At 43.6% G+C, this 26,420-nt stretch overlaps 2 protein-coding genes across 2 annotated transcripts in view; one reads left to right on the top strand and one right to left on the bottom strand.

The window, feature by feature from the left end:
• Positions 1-466, bottom strand: part of CARF (calcium responsive transcription factor) — a 58,320-nt gene extending 57,854 nt beyond the window's left edge. The window contains exon 1 of the mRNA XM_019554046.1: positions 362-466. The gene's annotated coding sequence lies outside the window, so the exon portion shown is untranslated. The remainder of the gene's footprint in view (positions 1-361) is intronic.
• Positions 467-745: 279 nt separating this feature from the next.
• WDR12 (WD repeat domain 12) lies at positions 746-22,698 on the top strand. The gene is made up of 13 exons (XM_019554049.1): positions 746-875; positions 1,326-1,420; positions 5,204-5,298; positions 6,889-6,995; positions 8,111-8,226; positions 10,107-10,261; positions 11,695-11,740; positions 15,207-15,292; positions 15,484-15,624; positions 15,761-15,866; positions 16,881-17,013; positions 18,610-18,682; positions 19,618-22,698. The coding sequence occupies exons 1-13, from the start codon at positions 835-837 to the stop codon at positions 19,693-19,695; spliced, it is 1,272 nt and encodes a 423-aa protein (XP_019409594.1). The 5' UTR covers positions 746-834; the 3' UTR covers positions 19,696-22,698.
• Positions 22,699-26,420: the final 3,722 nt, after the last annotated feature.

Here is a 26,420-nt window from a genome sequence, read left to right as displayed (position 1 = left end):
GCGCTCGGGTCCTGGCTCCTCACAACCTGGTTCGCCTGTCCCGCCGGCGGCCCCGGGGCCCCGCGCAGCCCGCGACGGGCCCAGCTGGGACCCCGGCACCGCCGGCTCCCCCCCGGGCCTCACAGAGCAGCTGGGTGGGGTAAGTCTGAGACCCCGGTCGGCGGTGGGGCGGGGGCGCCACGCACCACATAGCGGGGGTCGTCGCGGGCCCACGAACATCGCCCTCGCCCCCCACGGGGCCCCGCGGGTACTGGCGCCGACCCTCAGCCGCGGGCGGCCCGGGGAGCGAGGGCTGAGAGAGGGAAGGAAGGGGAGGGGGCTGGGCGCGGCCGACGGAGGATCCAGAACGAGTCTACTCAACCTCGTCTTGGCTCCCGCCGGCGCCACCATGGAGACCGCCGTACCGCGCAGGTGCAAGCCCGCACGTTCCCCGCGGGGCACCGTAGTGCCCGGAAGGAAGGGCCGCTCCCGTCTGCCGCCCTCACCTGAAGCCACCGGCAGGTCCTGGCAAAGCAGGGGCGACGCAGCAAAGCCGGGAGCGGCGAGGCGCGCGGCATGCTGGGAAATGTGGTCCCTCGCGCGGGGACTCCTGGGAGTCGCAGTCTTTCCCGAGCTCCCTGCCGGCCGCGTGCGGGCACAAGCAGGTTCCTGGAGCGGCTGCGCGAGGACGGACCTGCCCTGGGCCTTTAAGGACAGGCACGACAAGCCGCTTGCGGGACGGTCGATTGGAGTAGCCGTGTGGGCCCGAGCGATCGATCGACCGACCGTGGCGTTACGGCACGTGGACAGGCACGGTTTTCAGCCGCCCGCCGCCGACTGGGACCGCTCGCGGCCATGGCGCAACTGCAGGCCCGGTTTCTCACGGACAATCAGAAGTGAGTGCGGGGTCGCCGCGAGGGGCGGTCCCGCTCCCGGCGGGGCCCGAGTACGGGCAGGCGCCGCCAAGGGGCGGCCGGGTGTGGGAGCCGAGGTGGTATCTCTTTTGCCCTCGTCTCCCAGCCATAGGAGTCGCTTCATAAAACCCTAGAGCCGCCTCGATGCTGCTTACACACAGGCGCCTGCTGGTCCCTGCAGGACGTGTAGACACCCAGTGGCTTGATGCTGCGTCCGCTGGGTCACGTCGGTGTGAGAGGCACTTCAGAAAATCATGGCAAAGGGTAGGGCAGGTCGTAGGGGCCACTTGAATATCAGCTTTGTTCACCACGGGGGTGATAGACTGGCGAAGAAAAGACACGTAACATGCAACTAATGAATTTGCTGCCTGCTTGTTGTGTGATTTTTGTCTGCGTGTCTGAAAAGTTCATCCTGATTTCTTTTCTCCGTAGGTACATAGTAGACAACGTCCCATTCTCTGTCCCTGCCGCCTCGGAAATCGCTGACCTCAGTAACATCATCAATAAATTGCTGGAAGCTAAAAATGGTATGTGCTTAGAAAGTAACTTACTAATTTGAGAAGACGTATATTCTTGTAGCTAAGAACATGCTGATGTATTCAGAATCTCTTCTTAAAAACCTGTACTGTAGAGCAGTGGTTTTTCACCTTTTTTATTTCTGGACCCTTGTTGAATCTCATGAGGTTCAATAAGGACAAGTGCAAAGTCCTGTATTTAGGACAGAAGAATCCCATATGCTGGTACAGGCTGGGGGCTGAGTGGCTGGGCAGCAGTTCTGCAGAAAAGGACCTGGGGGTTACAGTGGTCAGTAGTCTGAATGTGAGCCAAAAGAGGTGTGCCCTTGTTGCAAAGAAAGCTAATGGCATACTGGGCTGCATTGGTAGGAGCATTGCCAGCAGACTGAGGGAAGTGATTATTCTCCTATTCAGCACTGGTGAGGCCACATCTGGAGTACTGTGTTTAGTTTTGGAGCCCCCACTACAGAAAGGATCTGGACAAATGGGAGAGTCCAGCAGAGGGTGACAAAAATGGTAAGGGGCCTGGGGAACGTGACTTACGAGAGAGACTGAGGGAACTGGAATTATTTAGTCTAGGGAAGAGAAGAGCAAGGGGATTTAATAGCAGTCTTCAACTGCCTGGTGGGGTGGGGTTCAAAAGAAGATGAAGCTAGATTGTTCTCATGGTGAACAATAACAGAACAAGGAGCAGCAGTCTCACATTGCAGCAAGGGAAGTTTAGGTTAGATATTAGGAAAAGTTTTCTTATTAGGAGGGTAGTAAAACTCTGGAACAGGTTACCCGGAGAGGTGATGGCAACTCCATCCTTGGCGGTTTTTAAAACCCACCTAGACAAAGCTTTGGCTGGGATGATCCTGTTGGGGATGGTCCTGCTTTGAACAGGGGCAGTGGCAATGCATAGCGGGTGCCCGTGTGCCCCATGATAGGCTATGCTCCCTGGTTAAGCAACAGGCAGGGAGGACCGGCAGGAGCACCGGTGCCCTCCCCCGTGAGCACTGGCTAAGGAGTGGGAGCATCGAATGAAACGCAGCTGCTTCCAGGAGTGCCATGGCCAGTTCGTGGTTGGCATGATTGGCCGTGGGGGCACCCTGACTCTGGTTGGTGAGATTGGCCACGGGGGGGGCGTATCCCTCTTCCCCCCCGGACTAAGGTGGCACCAGTTGCCCATGAGCAGTGGGCTGGACTAGATGATCTCTTAAGGTCCCTTCCATTGCTAACTTTCCATGATTCTATACCCCTTTGGAAATTTTGAATGGAAGTATGGACCCCTTTGTATTCTAAGCCTGGGTATTCAAATGCGTTTGATTACAGTAATCTTTTGAAGATTCCTTAAACATAGTCTGCAGACCCCCAGGGGTCTACTGACCACAAGTTGAAAACCACTGCTACAGAGATTTAAATTAGAAGGATCTGGATCTTACAAGTTTATGCATATGAATAAAGTTAAGTATGCAAATAAGCCTTTGCAAGTTATATTAGATACGAATCAATAGTTATATCAAAGATCACCAAATTCCCTATAAATATTCATGAGGGAAAATAGTTGTCATTCCCGTACTTGTGTGACTATACCTGCCTTATGTGAAATGTAACAGTTTCTTGGTATTGTACAATGGTCATTGAAGATGTAGATCCTGCAAGAGTGTCCGTGCAGATGAACCTTTGCTTCTGTGCAGAGTTTCACTTAAGCAAGTGGAACTGTGTGCATACAGAAGGGGCCAGTTGCACAGAACTGATCGTAGGTGGCATTGGGACAATCCAGAGTGTAAGACACACAGACAGTTCTGTCCTTCTTTATAGTCTGCAAGCTTTTGAGGCGGGGACTGTCTTCATTTTGTTAGTGGGGTCCTGATCTAGCGTTGGGGGCATGTTCAAAATAAAACCAATAATGAAACTTTCTGAGGCATCAAATTAAAGGAGAGATGAGAAATGGAAACAAAAAATTCAGTTCCCTGCCTAAATAATAAAATCTTGCAATATGATTTGAAACTCGCCAGAGTTCAGTTGTGGTGTGCAAACAAACGGGATACAAGTTTCAAGGGCTGAATAACCCAAATTCCAGATACTAACTACTGAAATGTTTGAGCAGATGTGAATGGAAGTGGTCTTTCAAATAAGTACCTTTCCATCCAAAAATGGCTTTAAATTGTTTCTGGCCTCTGGAATTAAATGTGTGTGTTGTATTCTCCATTTACCCATAACATTTTGAAGGTGTGCATTAAATACTTAATGTTTAAAGCTAAGAGGTCTTCAGAGGCTACCCCTCCTGGTGGTGATTACCGTGGTCCTACCTGATGTTGATGAAGAGTAGCAGTAACAAACTCTAAAGACCTTAATGAATCACATTCGCTGCTGTATATCCAGGTGCATTTAGGGGACATGAGCAGGATTCCATGGACGTAACAATATTGAAGGCAAGATATGCTTTCTGAATCTGAGAGGAGTATCTTACCTTAAAACAGGGATCAGCAACCACTGGCACACACACCAGAGTATGACATGTGAGGCCATTTTCCTTGGCATGCCATAGCCGGCCTGGGCTCTAGGTAGCTGCCACCAGCCACAGAGCCCAGGCTGCTCGCAGAAGGCAGCTGGGAGGCTGCAAGCAGCCTGGGCTCTGCAGCAGGCGGCAGCTGTCCAGAACCTGGGCCAGCTGCAACTGGGAGGCTACAAACAGCTGTGCCACTCTCCACAGCCCTAGCACCAGGTCTGCAGCTGCAGTGGCTCCAGCACATGGCCAGGAAGGGACCCAAGGGCAGTGCAACCCTGGCACCACCCCTGCTGTCTGCCCGGAAGGACACGCGCAGCCACTGCTGCCACAGAGCTGGTGCTGCGGAGTTCAGCACAGCTGTTTACAGCCTGCCTGCCACCTGCTGTAGTTGCCCAGAGCCTGGGTTGGCTGTACCAGGCATCTGCTGCAAACTGCTGCACTGGGTTCCCTGACCCGGCTTTGTGCTGGTGGCAGCTGCACCTTGGGATGGACAGCAGGGGAGGGACCAGAGTTGTGCTGCCCCAGACCCTTTCCTGGCTTTGGACCCAGAGGCACACATGCAGCTACCACCATGGAGTTGGTACCAGGGCTATGGAGCCTGGTGCAGCTGTTTGCAGCCTGCCACAGCTGGCCCAGGCTTTGGGCACTGCAGCAGGTGGTTGGCAGGCTGCAAACATCTGTGCTAGACTCCAAAGCCTCGACACCAGCTGCGGCAGCGGCAGGTGCATGCACGCTTCACAGCACATGGTGAGAAAGGGGCCCAGGCAGAACAACCCTGGCCTCTCCCCTGCCATCCGCCCAGGAGCATATGTGCAGCCACTGCCAACAATGAGGATTGGGCCCCTCGCAGGCTTGGACTTCGGCACACCAAGCCAAGACATGGGTGGAGGTTTGGGTGTTTTTGGAACTCCTGCCAAAAACGTGGCCAACCCCTGCCTTAAATAGTTTACTTTGATATGAACTTACAAAGATTTTGTGTATTTGGCAGTGATGGTGAAAAATGAACTATAATATGACAGGATTAAGAAATACAGCTTTGCTTTACAGCCCTCTTTCTTTGCCTTGATTTCTTATTACCACTTTATGTGGAACTACCAAAATGCTGCTTAAAATATTCTATGGATATTTGTTATAACACTTCTTGAGCACAGTTCTATCTGGAAAAAGAAGCTGGCTTTGCATTTAATTTAAATGAACTGTTGGCTTCATTTTCTAAAAATTGCCATTGCTGAATCCTTTTCTTGAGAGTATGAATTAAGTTATGAAATACTAAAACTTATTGTTTCTTTCTGTTTCTTCAGAGAACCACAAATATGTGGAATTTGACTTCCTTATCAAAGGCCAATTCCTGCGTATGTCATTGGTCAAACACATAGAACTGGAAAACATTTTAACAGTAAGTCATGCTCACTTTCTCTGGACCTCGCTCTTGGACAACAGCATTTCAAAGATTCTAGGTAGTTTACTTGATTCAATTCAGGTTTCAAAGGTAAACAAGATGAAAGTTGAAAATTGCTACTCTAATATGTAAAGGTAACCTGATTCTGAATGTTCTGTGTATTTTCCTTTCTTAGTATTCTTTCACTTCTGCAGGAATACAGATTATTTCCCATTTTTTCCTTCTGATGTGCTTGCAGTTCATAAGAATCTAGTTCTGCAGACAAGGATGTCTATAATTTTACTCATCTTAGTCATTGATTTCAGTGGGACTGCTTCCCGAGTAAAGTTACCCTCACCTTTAAATATTTGTAGGATTGGCCCCTTAAGGCATGTCTACACATGCATTTGATCTGGGATCAGTTTACTTGGGAGTAAACTACTCATAAGTAAATGTTCCTGGGCAGGGAAGTGGGAGCAGATTGTGCTAATGGCAACAAACTGCTCCCATTTCTTGGGACCCTCCAGTGGGCCCCTGCTGCCACCAGGAGGAGCTCTAGGCTCCCTCTGGGTGCTAGCCAAGGGGCTGGCAGGGAGCACCAGGCCAGAAGACATCTTTCTCCTGCCCGGACTGGGACATTACATGAAGCTGCCTGCTGCTGGGGCAGGGACAATGTCCTCCTAGGCCTGGCTCCCTGATCAGAGGCAGGGGACTTAGAAAAAGCTGCAGTGGGGGCAGGTCCCAGCTGTCTGCCCCAATCCACTGGTGGGGCAGCAGGCTGGGATCTACCCCACCCCTGAAGCTCTTTCCAAGACCCATGCCTCGTTCATCTGATCAGGGCACTGGGCTGAAACCTGGCCCTAACCAAGAAAATTCCCAGCCCCCCACCCCACATGTGGGGTGGAGGCTGGGGAGCTTGTTCCCTGCTTAGCTCTATGGGCATGGGTGAAGCTTGGTGGATAACAGGCTGGGGAGCTTGTTCCCCACTCAGCTTCACGAGTGTGGAACTGGGTGGGGAACAGGCTGGGCAGCAAGCTCCCTAGTGTGTTCCTTGCCCAGCTCCTCACTCATAGAGCCAAGTGGGGAACAGAGTGGGGGGCATGGAGTTCCCAACTGGCAGAGCAAAGGAACATAGTCCCTGCCCAGGGTTTGGTGGTGGAGCCCACCCCAGCATCAGGCGGCTCCCAGGGGCAGGGAGCAATCTCCTGCCCCCTGGTGGCCAGCTGAATGGGAATAGATTCACTCCTGGTCAGGCAACTACACAAGCCCTACTGCACCATTACTAATCGCAAGTAAATTTGCTACTTGCATTTGCAGGTAGTTAATTTACTCTTGATTAGTGAGGTCCTGATGTATTGCTGTTATCTTCTTGATGTTCAGTTGTGCATATTTTTGTCTGTCATGGAGTCAGGGCTGCCTATAATCCCATTTATAGTAGTAACTCCAATGTTGTGCCAGAGAAGAGGCTTACATCTATATGGAGGGCAGGATGCTTGTATAGTTAAGATCTTTGGCTGATCAGTTGGACTATATTTTTGCTGCTGAAACAACAGAAAAAAGAAAAACAAGTCCCCCAAACTGACCATATTTTTGTCTTTGAGAGTTTAGGAGGAAGTGGTAGAAATTGAGTATGTGGAGAAGTACACGGCACCTCAACCTGAAGAGTGCATGTTCCATGACGACTGGATTAGTTCTGTGGAAGCTACTGAAGAATGGTATCAGCCAGTCTTACATTTCCACTTTTTGTCCTGTTCTCAGTAACTGATGCTATAGTTCTGTTTATTGGTACCTTCTCTGTCTCCCATTTCTGCCTTTTAAAAAAAAAAAAAAAAAACGGGTATTTCTGCCTGTCAGGTTTAGACATCATATGGCTGGGAAAGTAGCTGAAGTCTGAATAGCTCTTTACCTTGAGGGCGCATCTACATGTTGCTGTGACTCCGTGCTTTAGTACTTCCTTTTAGAAGTAGTTATATTAAAGTACTTCCTCTTGGAAGTACTAAAGCATGGTGCAGCATGGGTGGTTACTGTGCTGTGTGCATGGTTAAGCCTCTGCATTGCTGTAGCAGTGCAGTACACCCAGAGAGCACATCACTACGTTGCTGTAGGGTGACATGTAAACGTGCCCTAAAAGTAGCTTTAACCCAAGTGGAAAATTACCATGGTTAGGAGAGGATGAGCCAGTATTGATTGTATACATTAATATTAATAAATGCTACTCAGTTTTTTTGTTTCTTTAAACTTATTAATTAAACCATATTTCAAATATAATGTCTATGTAATGATGACAAATATAATTACTGACACCTCGCCTGAAGTACTTTTAAAAAAAATTCAGAAGAAGAATGTAACCATGCCAATATTATTTCCAGATCTTATATTCACTGTTGACTGTGAATCCTTTGTTAATTAGAAAAACTCAAAGCACTTTCAAACCATTAATCATAAGATATTATCAAAGTATTAATAAATAATTTTATAATAATTGGGCTTGACCTAGATATAAAGCTTCAGAATTTCATATACAAGATGTTCAGTATTCATACTTATCTCTCTCTTCTTTCTTTTTTCCTTTATTTTTAGTCTGCATGTTTTAATGCTGTCCTTAATAGGAAGGTATAAGCTCTATTATTGAATAAAATGTCTTTTTTTTTTTTTGTGTTTGCAAACAAGCCTTTTTGCATTCAACGGGGACAAAGATTGCTATCGAGCTATTTTTCTTTATTCACATTTTTAATCGGTTATTGGTTAATATTGTCCTCACAGAAAAAAATGTCCTCTGAAGCAGCATTAGCTGCAAAGATAAACATGTTTCACCTTTTATATCCTGCAGGATTTTAACTGGCTCTTATGATCACACTGCTCGAATATGGTCTCTAGAAGGAAAACCCATCATGACTATTGCTGGGCACACAGAAGTTGTGAAAGATGTGGCATGGGTCAAAAAAGGTCAGTACATCACCTTCTGATTTGGAGAGAGATTAGATTAACATTTATCAAAACAAAACAACCACCCCGCTACCACTCCCCGCCGCCCCCCCCCCCCCAAAAAAAACCCAAACAAACCCTTGATACTTATAGTTATTGTAAGTACTGTGTCATAAGCAGAGATCTGGGTTTTCAGTTTCCAGCACAAAAAACCACCAATGATTTTTTTTTTTTTCCTCTCAACTGAGAAACGTACACATTTTCCATTTTAACAGGGAAACACATGAATTTTCCACTTTTGCAAAGACCCCTCTGCAGGCTGGCAGAGTCCTGTCTACAAGCAGCTGAGGAGAGCAGGAGGAGGATGGTCAGTTAGGGGGTGCCATGTGCATGCTCACATATGCACATGGCAGGTGGGGGTGGAATTGAGGACCCCATAGGCAGGGAGGGAAGGAGCTGGGCAGGGCTGGGGATGCTGCCCTGCCTAGGCAGTGCATGAAGCTTGGGGTCTGGGGCTAGAATGTGCAGCCACAGGTCCCACAGGGAGTGGGTTGGAGCTGTCGGCCTCTTGTCCGGAGGGCCAGGGGCTGGCTCCCTGCCACTGAATGCATTTCCAAAGGGGGCTATGGGGGTATGTGCCCCCAGATATGTTCACAGGGCAGGGGTGGGCTCCCCATCCTGCTGCCCTGCTCCTGGGGCCTCCATGGCCCAGTGGGTGGGACCCTCCACAGCAGGGCTAGACAGGAAAGCTCTGTGCCACTGCTGCAAGCCCCACACCACCATAGCAAGGTGTCTCTGGCCCTCCTGGCAGCAGCAGAGGTGGTGGCATGGAGTTGTGCCCCTTGCTACCAGGTGGGCAGGGGGTGCCTCTCCATGGCAGCATGGGGCTTATGATGGGAGCACCAAGCTTCCCTGCCCTGCTCTGCCATGATGCACTGGGTCTTACCTGCTGGGCCACACAGGCCCCAGGGGGAGGGCAGCAGGGCAGGGAGCTCAAGCCTGCAGCCTGCATCCACTTCCCACCACGGGCTCTGCTCCAGCCTTAATACCCATGGAGGACTGGGAAGGGGAGCTGAGCCCTGTGCTCTGCTCCACCGCAGCAGCTGCCGCCTCCCACAGGCAACAGCCAGGGCTTGGGCGCTGCTGTAAAGGGCTGCAGACCTGGGTCCCTGGCCCCAATAGCTCCTGGCAGTTGGGAGCCCCCTCTGGCAGGGCTGAGGACTGTGGGTGGGCAGTGAGGGGCACCAGCAGGGCTAGGGGCTGTGGCTTGGGAGTGAGGGACCTAGACCTACATCCTGGTGAGCGAAGGGGGCAGGGGGAGCTCTGATTTTTTTTTTTTTTTTTTTTTTCCCCATGATTAAAAAAACCCCCCAAAATCAAATACCAAAATGTATAGTTACTTAGAATTTATTTTACTGTAGTGATTGAGGCACTGTGACAGGCTTCCAAATTGCTTTAAAATTGTAAATATATCAATAAACATTGTGTTTAATTGATACCTATATATATATATATATAGTGGTGTTTCATTTTAATTATGGATTTTAAGTTTTTTTAATCTGAGAACTTGCAATTCTCTCTTAAAAAAAAAAAAAAAAAACACAGAGAATTTGCAGTTTTTAAACTGAGAAAACCCTGGTCATAAGTTAGAAACTGAATAATCACCTCATTAATGAAATCCCTTTATGAAGTCAAAAGCCATATTTTTAAAAATGATCATATATGCTAATAATTGTTTAACTGTTTAAATACTGCTAAAAATTAACTTTGGGCACTTTTCATAGTACTTACAAATTTAGAGTCTTACATGAGGTCATTTCTATACATTCTGTAAAAGAGTTTTTTAAAAAGACTGCTGTAAGTGGATTTATATAGGAGTATTTGTTTTCTTCCTTCCTCAGATAGTTTGTCATGCCTGCTACTTAGTGCCTCTATGGACCAAACTATCCTGCTATGGGAGTGGAATATAGAAAGGAACAAAGTGCGAGCCCTTCACTGCTGCAGAGGACATGCTGGAAGTGTTGACTCTATAGCTGTTGACTGCACAAGAACAAAAGTAGGTCACTAACTCAAAGACCTTCCCCTACAAATAACTTAGGTGTTATGTGTAGATTGTATACATATACACTTTCTTATTCTCTGCATACATATTGATCATTGTGCATTATCAAGGATTGGAAATGCATGGTGTTAGTACATGTCTGTGCATTAATAGGAGATACCAAGACTTTTATAAATTAGTGATAACATAGCATTTGATGTAAAAGTGTGCTATATGGGAAAGACTCGCATAGTTCTCAGTATTGCACCCACAACCTGAAGGTAGCTTCAGATATTGACACTCCGTTATTGAGCTACACAGTTAATTTGGCTTTTAGGAGTAGAGCTGTGCAAAATATTTTCAGTGTATAGTATTTTTGTTAGAAAATACATGTTTTGTTGTACTGGAATTATTTGTTAATTTTTCCCAAATTTTACTAAATGGATTCAGATGGGAAAAGTTTTTCACAAAACTGGGAGGAAACGAAGACCATTCATCTTATCCACTAGTTATAGCACTCTACTTTGTCTGTAGGGGTTTTGGGTTAAATTTTCTCTTCTGGCTGAGGAGAATTGAACCCACCTCCCAAACAAGTGTCCTAACCACCAGGCTCCAATATTCCGGATTAGCAGAGCTCTCACTGTCTCTGTTGCCACTCACTGCTCTATTATGCCAATAATTCAAATACCTGGATTTCAGCTTTAATCCCATAAATCTGTATCTCACTTTTAACCTGAGTGTCCTAACCACCAGGCCAGGGAAACACTCACCCTGACTCACTGCTTATTGCAGGGGTGGGCAAAATGCTGCCCGCCAGGCCATTCTATCCAGCCTGTGGGGCCCCTAAAAAATTAATAAAATTAATATTTATCTGCCCCTGGCTGCCTATCATGTGGCCCTTGATGGGTTGCCAAAACTCAGTAAGTGGCCCTCTTCCCAAAATAATTGCCCGCTCCTGGCTTTTTGGGAAATAAGGTATACAAATTGGAGAAGCTCAAACAGGAGGCATGGTGGAACACCCATATCAGAATATTTCCTATCCAAGTGGTTTGGATACAGACCTGAAAGATATAATGAAACATTGGTTCAGACTGCACCACTTTCTTTCCTTGGAGTTTGTGGGGATTCACTAAAATGAATGTAACATTTAGGTCAATTGAAGTGAAGTCTTATTCAGGTTTTGTTTCTGCAAAAAAAAAAGTTACATCTAGTCCAATCTGAACCAAAGTGTTTGTGCTTTTTGATTTGGCAGCCAATCCAAAAAATGAACTAATTGCACAGCCTTATTTAGGAGTGAGAAGAGAAGAGTCCAGGACAACTCATCCATTTTTTGATTCATTGTACAATAAAATGTATGGGTGAACATTTTGTGGCAAGATTACTTCCTATGGCTTCTGAGAGCTAGTTGGATTTTTATTTTTTTTTAATAAACATTTCTATTTATCTAGTTCTGCAGTGGATCTTGGGATAAGATGTTAAAAATCTGGTCTGCAGGTAAGATTTATTACTAAACCTTCTCTGGAATTCTTGCCATCTTGAATTGTAAAATAATTCTGAAAGTTCTGTAAAAACTGAAAGTGAATATTTTACTTTTTTTTTTTAAATTAACAAATCTAAGTGAAAATTTCAGTTTCTTTCAGGGGAGTTATATAAAGATCCCTAGCTCTTTAAAATACGATACAACCAGTTATTCAGTTACACCAGAAAGTCATATTTTCAAATGCTACAGCTTGTATATAACTTTCATTTAGAATGTAAGAGATGCCTGGTTTTGTATTTAACTTTAGTTATTGTAGTTTAGTTGCTTCTGAGCTGTTTTGAGGATTAATTAAGATCTGTCAACAGCCCCAGTAAATCTGAGGCCCCAATTCTGGAAACTCTTATGCATTTGCTTAAGTTTACTATTGTGAAAGTTAGGTTAATGCAGAAAGAACAGAATGAGTTAAAAAAACTACCCCTTTCAGCCATTTTGCATTGGATTGTCTAGCCTCCCCTTCCTGACAGTTTTGCAAAAAATGAAGACACATTCTGGGACCTGTTCCTTGTCCATATGGTTTCTCTCCATATGCTGATTCCTAACATATCAGTAGTATGATGTTTTGAGTTTATATTTGCAACAAACTGTTAACCATAATAACAAATAGATAACTAGTAAAATGAAATCACTGAATCTTAATTTGACAAATGTACCATGACAAGAGAGGTATCTCTTGCAATGTGGGGAGAGAATTGCAAGAGGGATATTTGTGCAAGGTAGTAAGCATTTACCAGATATTAGGTCGATGTGTTCCAGGACTGAGTACTGTGCTCAGCTGTGTCTAAACCAAGAAGTTCCCTATTTTCTAACCCAGCAAAATGCCCTGGCATGATTACTTTGTATATATGCATTTCTTTTCTCAAGATAAAACAGTTGACTTCAAACACATTCTGGACTCTAATATTTTTACAGAATGATAGCTAGAAAAAGGTGGAGCTTGCAGAGTTCAACCAAAAGCTATATGTGAAATTCATAGGAGTTTATTAGAGATACAACAACATATCAATCACATATTGGATCAGTACCAGTAACAGGAAAACTAACATTATTGCCAATTGGCGTTTTTGGGCTGGTGTAGCCGATAATGTCACTGATAAATGCCGCCTGCATGCACGCAGCTGCACACGTACATATGGCCACAAATGCAGCTGGGCAGCTTGAAGTGCAGCATCCAGCTGGTAAGTCTGTGGGGGGAAGGGGCTTCGGAGGAAGTGGGGCAAGGGTAGGTGATGCCCAACCAGGGCAGTGAATGTAACCCTGCTGGGAGCAGGACCGAGCTGCAGGAGACTTGTCTGGAACCTGTGGGGGGAGGGTGGGGCAGGAGAGCTCCAGCCTCTTTGTGGGGGAAGAGGGGGTTGGGCCAGGGCTGTGCTCAGGGCAGACAGGAGTGGGGCAACAGTGCTAGGAGGGATGGCTACAGGGTGGACTATAGCAACCCCAAAATTCCCTGTAGCCACCCCTCCCAGCTCCTCCATCCAGCCCTTGGCCCTGAGCCTACAGTGGGCAGCCCACCCTCACCCCAAGCACAAATCTGAGGGAGCACATGCCCTGCATACCTCACCCACACTCCGTGGATGAGTCGTTTACACTTCTGTCCTATGCCCTGCCCTAGGGTTGCATTCGCCATCCTGGCTGGGCAGCGCCTGCCCCAGCCCCCACCCCGCTCTGTCCCTCATCGTGGAGGCCTTGATCTGTACCCCCCCCCCACATGCCCCTTTCCCTCCACAGACTTACCAGCTGGATGCTGCTATCCAAGCTGCCTGCTGCATTCCTGTAAATTGGCTATCAGATCGGTATTGGCTGATATGGCCATCGGTATTGACCAAGAAAATCTTTATTGGTGGCTCCCCTCATTTTAATAATTTATTTGCTGCTTTTCCTGCAATAGTGGACATTTGGTCACCTTAAACAGATTATGGCTTTAATCCATGTAAAGATGTCACAGTCTAGCCAAACAGCATGCTGTCTTAAACACTCATCTGAGTACTAGTTGGATGTATATACACACTACAGCAAAAGCTCTGTTATCTTGCATCCCCCAGGAATGGGGGATGCTGGTTAATCAGATATGCCAGTTAAATATGCACCGTCTGGTGCGCTCCCTGGCATCAGTGTGCCAAGGGACAGGGAATGGGGCTCCACACAGGCTGCTTTGCTGGGTCATGGGCCGAAGAAGTAGTGAAGTGAAGAAAAAGAAGAACTCAGCTCATGGCGGTGAAACCAGAAGTGGGACTTCTGGTTTTGCTTTTGCCACGTCCCTCAGATGCCAGTTAGTGGAGCTTTTCAGTTGATAAAGTGCCCAATAACATGGCTTTTGCTGTAGTTACTCTGAGGTAGAAGGTTGGGGATTTACTGCACATTAGCTGTTACGTAATAACTGTGTGCATTCTTTTGCTTTTCATTGGGCATGTCTACACATGCCCCGACAATGCAGTTACTACTGCACTGACATTTAGTACTTGCTTTAGGAAGTACTGTATAACAACACATAACAGCTGCTACTGTGCTGTCCCAGCAGTGCACAGTTATTTTTAGCAACTACATTGCTGTAGCTGTGCACTATAGCAAGGCAGCTCATCACTACAGCGACGTAACGTCAGTGTCATGGTTTGTGCCCACCAATGCTACGTTGCCATAGCACATTGCTATAGCAACATAGTATCACGTGTAGATGTACCCATTGAGGACTAAGCTACTCAAGTTTAGCTTCTGTCTACCACAGTGGGAACATGCACACAGGTAGTTACCATAAAGCATCTGATGTTTTGTAAAGTCTAATCTGTTTTTTACCTCCTGATAATTTGTTCATGTGCGCATGTCCTTAGCTATCATGTGGCTCATAGCTGCCTACAGCTGTTTTCTTTTTTTATTTCCCCATCCATTCCCAAAATATTTTTGACACATTTTAGCATTTAATCAGCTTGTATAGTCTTAGAGTTATTACTTCTCCTTTCCTAATCTTTCATTTGCATCCTGAATTGTGAGAGAATAATCTCAGTAAGCTGATCCTCTCTCAGAAATAAAAGATACTTATCCAGGTTCCCTACTCCAAATGACTGTCACTGTTTCTTTTCATAATACCCGTTTATATTTATTTAGCCTGTAACTTTAAACGTGTGTCTGTTGTCTGTTTGTGTACTTTCAACTTTAAAATAGTGAGCATGCAATATAGGATGGATGTACTGTGAGTTTTTCTATGAGGAAGGATAACTTTATTCAGCTGGGACTTTGGAAAGGTCACAATCCATTTGTTTTAAGTGCACCGTGTGTAAAGCAACAATACTAATCTAGGAGTATTGAACATAAATACATTCAAGTTTGGAGGGCTAGTGAATTCTGTGGGCATTGGGACACATCACAGCTTAGATAAAAAAAGTTGTCCAGCTTGATTTATTAAAGCTCTGGGATTTGTTTCTGTCATAGTACCTACAGATGAAGAGGATGAAATGGAAGAAGCAACAAACAGACCAAGAAAGAAGCAGAAAACTGAACAACTTGGACTAACAAGGGTATGGTTAAGTTAGAAGTTGCATGGACATTCAGTTCAAAAGCATGGCATTGGCAGTTTCTGTCTTTGCTAAATGTATCTGAAGAAAAGTTTTTGTTGGAATCTCTGCAACTGCATTTACATTAACATTAATGAAATAATGGGCTTTTCTCCTTCAACTAATCCAGATTTTTTCTCATCCTTAATTTATAGACTCCCATAGCAACCCTCTCTGGTCATACAGAAGCCATCTCCTCTGTGCTGTGGTCAGATGCTGAAGAAATTTGCAGTGGATCATGGGACCACACAATTAAGATATGGGATGTTGAAACAGGAGGTCTCAGATCAACTTTGGTGAGATACAGTATCCAATGCATGAAGCTGATAGGTTTTTTTGACAAATTCCTGTCTGCCGTAACTCAGATTAGATGAAGAACTTTTTACAAGGATGAAGTTGGTCCTATTTCATAGCCAAATTTTTCTTATGCAGACAGGAAATAAAGTGTTTAACTCTATCTCCTACTCACCGCTATGTCGGCGTCTCGCATCTGGGAGCTCTGACAGACACATCAGACTGTGGGATCCCCGCAGTAAAGGTAAGCTGAAGGAACACTGATATCCTGCATTCTCTAATTTGTCTCATTTAATTTGTTTCAAGAGATGCACATTTAAGTTTGATATTGAATGTAGCAGGGTTTTCTAAGCATGAATACCATTTAGCTAAAATACGACAGGAACAATGAAGGCTGGGGAAAGCTGTATGAACGAGGGTCTGCTACGTACCATAATCTATAGTCATGGGAGCATGCTTGTATTGAGTGGTGAGAAACCATCATTCCTTCCCTGCTGACCAGAGTAGAAGCTTGTACTTGCTTGGTTTTTCAGATTATTTATGCTCTTTGTCTTTTGGTCCATGCTTTTTTCATTTCTTAGAAGTTACCTTGGAAAATTAATCTAATCTTTCTTTTATGTTATTTTCCCCCCTATTTAATCTTAAAAGTTATCTAAATAACAGTTGTGAAACCTAAAGTTACTATTTATAAAATAAATGCAACTGTCTTGCTGGCACGTCTGAGTCTTTCAGTAGGAGGGACCTTTCTTAGAAGTGCAGGCGTAGCTGATCCCATATCTATCCATTTTTAGATTTCTTACAGAGTCTCATAAGGTTGCCAGTCATTGCAATTCAGGATATAGACTGAGATTACCATATTCATTTCATAGACAGGAATTCTATTTAGTTTATACAAATATAGGCCAGATTTAAACATTATTTAGAGATAAGACTCTCTTATCCCAGTCCTGATACTTTGAGTTGTTCATTACTTTTCAAAGAAATCCTTCAAAAGTGAAGATAATCTCTGTATAATAATAACAACATGATGAGTTTTGGTTTCTTGTTCTCTCTATAGGAGCTTATATTGCTTTTATGTCTTCGTTTTAATATCTCTGGCTTTCTGAAAAGTTCATGTGGAATGCTAGAAGCAAAAATAATTACCCCAAACCCATATACGTTAACTTTTACTATCTTGCTGTATCTTGTTAGGATCATAAACTGACCTGTTGTAGAAATCTAAAGTCGGGGTTGACAGAATTTCTGTTTCTCTGTCCAGATGGCTCCTTGGTTCTCCTCTCTCTGACCTCTCACACTGGTTGGGTCATGTCTGTTAAGTGGTCCCCAACACATGAGCAACAGCTGATCTCAGGTTCTCTAGACAACGTTGTCAAGCTGTGGGACACAAGGAGGTAAAAAACGTTGACACATTCACAGATGACACTTGCAGGTTCAAGTAGTTTAATATACATTGAAAATATATTGGGCAGCTAAGTGGAGATTCTCCTGGAGTTTATGAAATGCCTAAAGCAATGGGAGAACAGGTGTATAGTGGAGGGCAAGATGCACTTCTCTCTTGTGCATGCCAAATCTGTCTTGCTGTTCTTATCAGGTGTCTAATCTTCCAACACAGGATTTTTATGACAATAAAAATTGAATTAATGAGACTTGCAGGGAGGTTTCACGAACAAAATTGCTATTAGGTTTGAGAATCAGGGAATCAATGTTGCTATTCCAACAAAATTTTTTAGGAATAAAACATGCTCTCTCTCTTCACTTCAGGAAGAGCTTAACATTACATGCAGTTTGACTTGCTCCACGTAATAGACGTTTCATGAGACTTGTCTCCAAGGAGAGGTTGGTTTGTATCTTGAGATGTGGAGAAGTGAGAGGTCTAAATTAAGCTTGAAAGGGGAAGTGTCAAAGGGAACAAAATAGCCTATGTTTTGAGTGCATAATCAAGTCTTTTATTTTAAAAAAGCTGTGTACCTTAATCTCAATTTAACTAGTTACAGACAGGTGAAAATATTTCTGCATTTCCATGTAGGGGTGGTGATAAAAACTCACAGTAATTTGCGTTGTGTTAGAGGTGGTGTCTCAGACTTCATAGACCTGCCTGTATGTGTCTGCTGTTCATGTTACCATACGTGTCTCCAAATAACAGTTCCCAGTAAAGACTTTTCAGATCTCAAATGGTGCTCTACTTCACTTGTATCTAACTGGGGTAGTTAGCCACCATAGAACTATTGCCAATTTTTCCACAGTGAGCTGAGCTTTCAACTTTTTAGGGTGATGCAGTAGCAACAGGACTTGTTCATCCAAAGAACAGATAACTTTCTTCTCCTTTTTCTCCCCAGTGAATATAATTCTCAAGTATTGCATAAAAGCTAGTTATTCAAAATCCTTGGTAAGAAAGAAACGTGGGTTAAGTGTTTGTTCCTGGCTTCCATTTTGAGAAGAAACAAGGCGATAATATCACTACTCAGAGCCTCTTGAGAAATGGCCCTCTTATTCCACAATTCCTCCAGGCTCCCAGAAGGCTGTTCAGAATTTCCTGTGAGCCACTACTTTAGATAAGTGTTGAGAACCCAGAAAGCAGTTCAGCTTTATAATGGTGAAATACAAAGACAGAATACACATGGGATGAAACTGGAAACAAATTGTTTTGTACTGACTGCATCGCTGGCATCTTATCCCTATGGTCGGTCAATTATTTAGTTTTCTTGTGCAGACACAATCTTCTACAGATATGAGAGAGCATCTGGAACAGCTGACTTGTGAATTTTGTGGTTGAATAACCTGCACATGACTGACTTTTTACAACTAATTTCTGTGGAAAAACAATTATTGTTTAAATGTCTACTCTTTTAATAGCATCCTAGTAATTTTCTGTGAGAAAAACAACTTAATATATTATAAACTATTCTATACATGATATAGATTTATGAAAAGAATTAAGATGCTAAATTATCCTTTTTATCTAAAATGCCAAATTATCTAATTATCAGTTGCAAGGCTCCTCTCTATGACTTGGCTGCTCATGAAGACAAGGTTTTGTGTGTGGATTGGACTGAAGCTGGGGTAAGAACTTAAGGAACAGGACTTTATTCCTTTTAAGAGCGCATGTGTTCTGGGTGAGAAATGTACTAATTATAAGGCTGATATTTAATTTTAAATTAGGCAGTTAAAATGTATTCTTTTTAACTGGGAACATACACCTATGTGTGCTGGCCCATACTTTCCTCTCTCTTATGAGGGATAGAAGAGAATTGAGAGAGCCTTACTTGTATAATGATGGTCTAGGAATGGACAGTATGTGCTGCTTTTACATAACCATTTTTCCCCTACATCACTACCATATGGTTCCCTTTCTCCTCTCCATGGAATAATGGGGGAGATCTGCCAAAACATTAGTAGGACAAAGCCAAGAAACGGTAGAAAAGCAGCAGCCGTTCACAATGATATGTCTGATGATGAAAATGTATTACCTTGAAGCACTGTTTGCTACTCTGGAGACTATGGAGGCTGCCAAGACTCATCCGTATATAGCACCCTTACTAAGAGCTCTACCCCTTCTGTGGAACATTGTCAGGCATGTGAAGGTGGAAGAAAAGCTCATCCTCTGGCCTGAACTTTATGGCAGGGTTCCTGTGTGCATTTCTATATAGCCAATACAGACAAAAGAAATTCTTTGCCACAGTTTCAATGGCCTCATCCATTGGAGAGTAAGTTGTGGCAAACCAATACAGATTTAGAAAATGTTTACATAAGCTACGTCTTTCCTTAATTACTTTCAATAGGAAGGTAAGGTGTAGACCATTATTTATGCTGTTGACCCATTTAAATTGGAAGGGGAGAGGGTTGTCACTTGTGTATATATAACCATTGTTCATTACTCCTCACATTCAATTTCAGAGGAAGGACATAACCAGTTAATATTATTTTTACATAAAAAGCTCACATGTTGTTCAGATACCAAAACTCAATTTGCCATAACTTCTTTTTTCACACTACAGTTGCTGTTAAGTGGAGGAGCAGACAACAAGCTATATTCCTACAGATATTCAGCAGCAACCTCTGATGTTGGAGCATGAAAATGGATGACAGGAAAATTTTAAAGGGTACTTTGCAGAACTCTCAAGCTTTTGGAAGTCCCCAGGTAACAATCTACAGAACGGCATCTGAAAGAAAGTAGCCTTCTAGAAGACTCTTCATCTATTTTGTATCTGACAGCAATCGTTTCTATCTTTTGTATTTGTGGTATAGTAACCTGTATGCATATTTATAATAGAAAAAGGGGAGCAAAACAACCTCACACTTAGCTTGTTTTAGTTTTAGATTAGTTATTTTTCTTGCTTTTTGGCAGGCTTACAAATTTGAATTAAGACTAGACTAAAGAGGACTATTTAAAGAAAGTGGAGTTAGCTAAAAGTAATGTTTTATTGAGACCTAGAGATGTACTGTTCACTGGACTAAATTATTTTGTATCTGTTCACCTGTTTTTCTTTAATAAATCTTTTATCTAAAAGTTGAGCATATTAGGGTCTGAACTCAAGTAGGAAGTGAGCTTCCACAACACCATTTTTCTTCAGTAGTAATGGAGGTGCTTGCAATGCAAATGGTGATAGTCTTATAAGAACAGTTCACTGTAGATTTTATTGGAAGATGGAATATGCACTAAGTACATATTTTTCAAGAAACATCACTGACTTTTATTGCAAAACATGGTAAAGTTAGCCCATTTAAAATACTATATAGTACTATATCTAATGGAATATTTTACCGCTATTGAACTTGATGTAATACGTCTCAATAGTGGGGTGGGGCTCCACTCCAAAATGAAGATTTAAAGAATAGCTGACATAATGACTATAGAGGAATGGTTTAATCACATACATTTATTAAAACTATCTTTTTATAGCTAGAGAATTGGTAGGAATTTCTCAAAAATTAACCTTATATGTTACTTTAGACTATAATATGGTATCGTCTGAGGACTATTATTTATAAATACTCAGAACCCAACATGTTTAGCCATCACCAAAGAATCTCAGTAATAGGATACAAATTCAGCATAATTCTGCTGTAAAAAAGGGCAAGTTAAATGGTTACTCCTGTCCTTTACCATATTTTGAGACCAGCTAACTACAACCTATATGGGGGATATTTCTTTGCATTTTACATGCTGTAAGTATGTAGAGCTAACTAACTAGAGTTTGCATAACAACAACTTCATGTTAGACGTTGGAGAAGCACTCACTCATTTTCTGGGAAAAGAGAGTATAAAAATTATCACAAAGCTTTAATTTCTTACAAAATCAATTAAAGATCCATTTTCTATGCTGCTGGAATTACTTCCAGTACAAGGTCTGAGTGGACAACCTTGCGCTGTTAGGGTGTTGGACAGAACGCATTATTCTTATGTATTGTTGTATAAACCAACCTGTCACCTTTAAGTCCTTCCCAAGTATTTTTATATAACATACTAAGCTTAAAATATTAAGTAAATTAAGTACTAGGTTTGGAGGTCATTCATTGAAATGTAGCCTCTCCCCTGTAGTTGAGTGTAAAATTCTGAATAAACTTTAATCAGGTTACAGGTCATGAACGAGGCTGATTATACCAACCTAACATGAGAGGAAACAGAAAGGATCCAGGGGGAGATCTCTGAACTGTCAGCTGTGCAGCTGGGATGAACAATGGGAGCTCCTCTACTTTTTAACAATAGGGACATAGGTATAATTAGTAGTGTAGGTGCAACTCCCAGTTCTTTTCTTCAACTTATTTTCCATTTGCTTCATGATATCCATTTCACTCTGTTCTACAGCAGCAGCCTTACCCTATAGTTTAGTACAGCCAGCAATTTTATTCTTCCTTACTTTCCCCTAAATTAGAAAATACTGTCATTTTACTTCTAATGATATCTGATATCTAAGTTTACTCCGAAAACTGGAACTAGCAAACATATGTAGTGCTAATTCATGAGCTACTGAGTAGGTTTATTTTTATTTTGTATATCCCATACAGAAAGTGCTGTTCTTCTGTGAGATCCATGGAACTAATCAGAATTTAACATATGTTGTTAACAGATTCCTTCCCACTCTGCTATAAAAATATATTACTTCACACTTGTAGATTAGAGATTTTCAGTCATCACATTTGTTCCAAATATGTTCTGGCAATAATCAGTGATCTTCAAATAATTTAAGCAAGCTTAAATTATTTGAAGATGATTAAGGGAAGGAGAATAAAGAGAGAATTTAGCTACAAAGTTTGTTTATTTTTAACAATTTAAAAATGTGTTAGCACCTTTGTGCCAAGACTTCTTGTAATCCTTACTCAGCCCAAGATAACTAATTTGTGTCTTGACTGAGTACAAATTGGACTTTTTAGGGGATAGAAGGAGAAAAAAAGAAGAATCAAGGATCCGTTTATTTTCATTATTCTTCAGGACCCTTCATGACATCATATCTGTGATGCCTAGTGTTCTAGCACTAGTAATTAGAAGGACTTTATTTTTTTAAACTTTTTATTATAACTTGGAAGAAGAGTTTGATATTTGATGATATACTGACAAGGATATTGTAACTGCTGTCAGATTCAATAAACTAATATATTCTAGCTGTGACCCATTAGAGGCAAATAATATTTGAAAAAAGATATTTTGTCACAAAAAAAATATTTAGTCACATCATTATATCTATTACTATGTTTTACTCAAAGCAGTTGCTGAGAGCTGTGTTCCAACACCAGCTTATTAAAAAGTGGTTACATTACCAACTGATGTGTATTTTGTGTTGCCACTCTGAGCGAACTCCAGTTTTACTTTCCATTTATTTTTGTAACTGGCAAACAAGTACCATAACTACACAGTTTAAAAGACCAGCCTATCTGCTTAAGACATAGATGCACAAAAATAAGATTGAAAATTTTTTTACATTAACCTCTTCTTTTAAGGTTAAAAAAAGAATATTTAGAAGGTTGCCCAAGGCCTATGGTACTAAGAAATGTTAGTTTCATGGAAACTTGAAAAATGTAAAATTCTAATTAAAATGTTTTAAAAAGCTGGTTATCCCTTCTTAATACCAGAACCCATATATGGCATTTTGTCTGTTATTTCCAGTAGCAATGTTTGCCAAACTTGTCTTCTGTTTAGGAGGAAGATATCAGGCAGCCCTAAATGCATGTTAAACTATGTCTCTAGGTGTGCTGAGAGCTTTGCTTTGCTAATTTCCATTGGCACCAAATGTCAACTCTGATGTTTAAAGAAAGAAAAACAAATCTAATAGCTGTTGAGAGTAGAGCTGTGGTATTAACGTCAAACTCTGCATTCCTCCAACCCCAGTTATTACATGTTTAAGGCACTAAGACAAAATCACTTGCCTGCTACAGTCGCATTGCTGGAATGACCTGATGAAGTTGTAAGAAGTCAATCGTGTGTTAATTTTAAAAAGTTCTAATTGAAATTATCTAGTTTGGCTTCAGAAGATGATGGCCTGTGATCCATTGCATCAATTAATGTCACCAGTATTAAATGTAACTAAGATTTTAGTAACTTGCATATTTCACAGTAGATGGGTGGTATGACAGAAAAGCTTTAAAGTCCCTGGCAGACATCCATTTAATGGTGCAATGGGAACTGATCCCTAATTGCAACAAACATGCATTCTGCCATGCCATGTATGCATGACAAGCCATGTGATCCCAGTTGTATCCTTTCTACTTGCTAGGGCAAGCAGAGCTGGGGCTCTAACTGCTCCAGCAAGTTCAAAGCATGTGGGGGGAACTGATCCCCCTGTGCAGCAAATTCATAGGCAGGCCCCTGTAGCCCGACATAGGAATGTTTGGATGCCAAGCTTTGAGCTTCCATGCAATGAACTTAATGGGCTTTTCCTTTGCCTGGCACTTGCAGACCCCTGGGTAGCTCCCATTGGAGAGTCTGTTGGCATGGAGACAAGGCTGTTCCCCCACTCCTGTGCCAGCAATCAGCTGATAGTTAGAGAGGTATTGGGATGACTTGGGGCAGCCTAGGCACCACACATTCCATTTAAGGAACCATGCAAATCATCCACAGAGATGTTCTGCATAACGTGTGGAACATCTCTTGGCTAGTTTTTTCTTATATTGCCAATAATTGACTGAACGTGTGGTAGGGTTACTGTTTATAGCGTACTTAATACATTAACCACACTATAAATTTAACACTTAACAGGGTCCTAAAGCTAGTAAAACATGGTATAAGGCAGGGGTGCTCAACCCCCCAGCCTGTAGGCCAGATTTGGCCCTCAGAGCCATGCCATCCAGTCTGCAGCACTCCCCATGGATCCAGCAATTTGGCAGTGGAAGGCACACACAGGCCTGATCCTGTCACCAGGCTGGGTGGAGGCAGTGCAGGGCCTGATTCAACACACACGTTGGCTCCACACCACTCTTTTGGTCTGCAGGGCCAAAGTTGGAGTATCACTGACGGAAAGTGTGATACCACTTGTAACCTTGAATAATGCCAGTTACATCCCTCACTCCGTAGTTAATTTACATGCCCTAGAAACCACACAGGGAAGGTACTGTGACACCCAGAAGTTTGCCTATGCCTATGTCAACCAGACAGTTGGCCAATAAAAAATATAACCCTCAAAACTTCTTTCCACAGGGAAGTACAGTTACTGAATTATGAGAATGTATAAAATAAAACATTTTCTGCCCTACAGTCCAGTTTACAAAGATCTTAGTAAAGAAGCTTTTTTCCCAAGGTATGTATGTTTACCAACTTCACTATATCAACTTGAAAGATGAATGGTCAATAAGCCGATTTAAAATATGGAACAAATAGTGAATAACTCTTTGAACAGAAAAAAAATTCTCTTGGAACCAATAATGCATAAGATATACACAAATATATTTATAACAAGTGGAGCTATTTTGGGTACCTTTCGGTCCCTGAATAGTACATATGGGGAGCAATTAAGAATTTGGTAGTAGACTCAGAAATTATTTGTGTTTTTAAGCAATGAGTTGACATTAGGGCTGTGCAAAGCTGATTCAATTTGGGTACCAAATCTCCAAATTGAATCAGGAGACCAAGTAAAAACTCTGAATCAATTAGAAGCATCTGAATCAATTCAGAAAAGCTTCAGCTGATTCAGAGGTTTGGCCATAGACTAAACAGGTAGCTGACACAGCTGCCTCCAGCTGGTAAGTCTGTTGAGGTTGGGGAGGTGGGGATTGGGGTTGGGACAAGCTGCTCAGCCAGGGTGGGGGGAGCACTACTCGGGGAAGGGGCAGGGAGGTGTGGGATGCAGGTGTGGCAGCTCTGCCTTGCTGTGGCTTGCCTAGCTGGGGGGTGGGGGGGGCAGAGAGAAGAGGGGAGGGATGTGGGTGCAGCTTGCTCCAGGCAAAAGGGGGCAAGTGGCAGCAGGGCATAGTCTTGCCTGCAACCCGTGCCCCCCTTGTGCCAGCTGGCAAGTGGTGGTAGGGCAGAGCCCCTACTCCTACGTTGCCAGCACTGATGCAGGCATGGCAGGGAGCAGAAGCTATGCCCTGCTGCCACCCAAAGCAAGCTGTGCCTGCATTATGCCCCACCTCCTCCACGCTGGTTGGGCAAGTGACAGCAGGGCAGAGCCCCTGCAGCTCTCCCCATGGGGGCAGAAGCAGGTGCAGCCAGAGGAGCCGTAGAAGCAACCCCCCATGGCTGCCCTGCCCAGCCCCATCCCCCACCCAGCCCAGCCTAGTCCCAACACTTTTTTTTTAAAGCCCTGTGCTCACCGGCTCTGTCAGCAGCAATTGGGGCCTCTGAGGGCTTGTGACAGAGTCCAACCATGCAGCGCAGGGCAGGGATTGCTCCCCCCACCCCAGAACCCACGGCAGCTGCCCCATGGCACAGGTCCAGTGCAGCTCAGCAGGGTGCCGTGCGCTGCTTGGGAACTGGGGCAGTTCCAGCATTCAGCTGCAGCCTGGCAGCACTCAGCCCCAGTGGCCCCAGTTCCCAGGCACTGCACAGCACCCTGCCAAGCCACGCTGCATCCATACCATGGGCCAGGTCTAGCACAGGTGCCAAGCAGGGGGGACCGATCCCCACTGCCCTGCGCTGTGCAGGAGGGTTCTGCCACAAGCACCCAGAGCCCCAATTGTTGCTCCTGTGAGTGCGGGGCTGTTTTTTTTTTTTTTAGTGCTGGGGCTGGGGCTGGGCCTGGGCAGGGCAGCCATGGGGGCTTCTCCCACAGCTCCCCTCCACTTGGGGAGAGGTAGGCACAGCCAGAGGAGCCGCAGGAGGAGAACCTGCAGCTGCCCGGCTATGCCTGCCTCTCCAAATCACCAAATCGCTCCAAATTCAGCCAAATCAATTCAGGACAGTGGTCCAAATCTCTGAATTGAATCCATGTCCTCCAAATAGTCCAAATCCGAATTGAATACTTCCCTAGTTGACATTTTATCAGGGTTAAAAAAATGAGAAATGGTCAAATATTGCAGCTTTCATTTGTGTTTGCCTGAGTAAGGGCCATAGGACTTGCTCTTAGAAGCAAGATGTACACAGTGCCTTACTTCTCTGTCCTTTATTTTTTGTTTCCTTAAACTGTTGATGGAAAAGAGGTGCACTGTCAGGATTTTTGCTCTGTTTTTACTTTTTAAAAGTTAAATCATTTCTTATCTTCTTGGGTTAATCTAATAATAAATATGGTTGACAGTAGATTTTTTTTTTGTTTTGGCACACAAAAAGAATTCTTATGATGGTTCCCTTTTTGGCCCTGAGCCTACAACATTTTCTGAATAAGCATAAGGTTCTCTCTATGGAAATTGGCAGCACTGGAGCCCTACTATGGAA

The sequence above is a fragment of the Crocodylus porosus genome, unplaced genomic scaffold, assembly GCF_001723895.1.
Source record: "Crocodylus porosus isolate Cpor-Errol unplaced genomic scaffold, CroPor_comp1, whole genome shotgun sequence".
Classification (NCBI taxonomy): domain Eukaryota; kingdom Metazoa; phylum Chordata; order Crocodylia; family Crocodylidae; genus Crocodylus; species Crocodylus porosus.
This window is presented reverse-complemented; position numbering and strand designations above follow the sequence as displayed.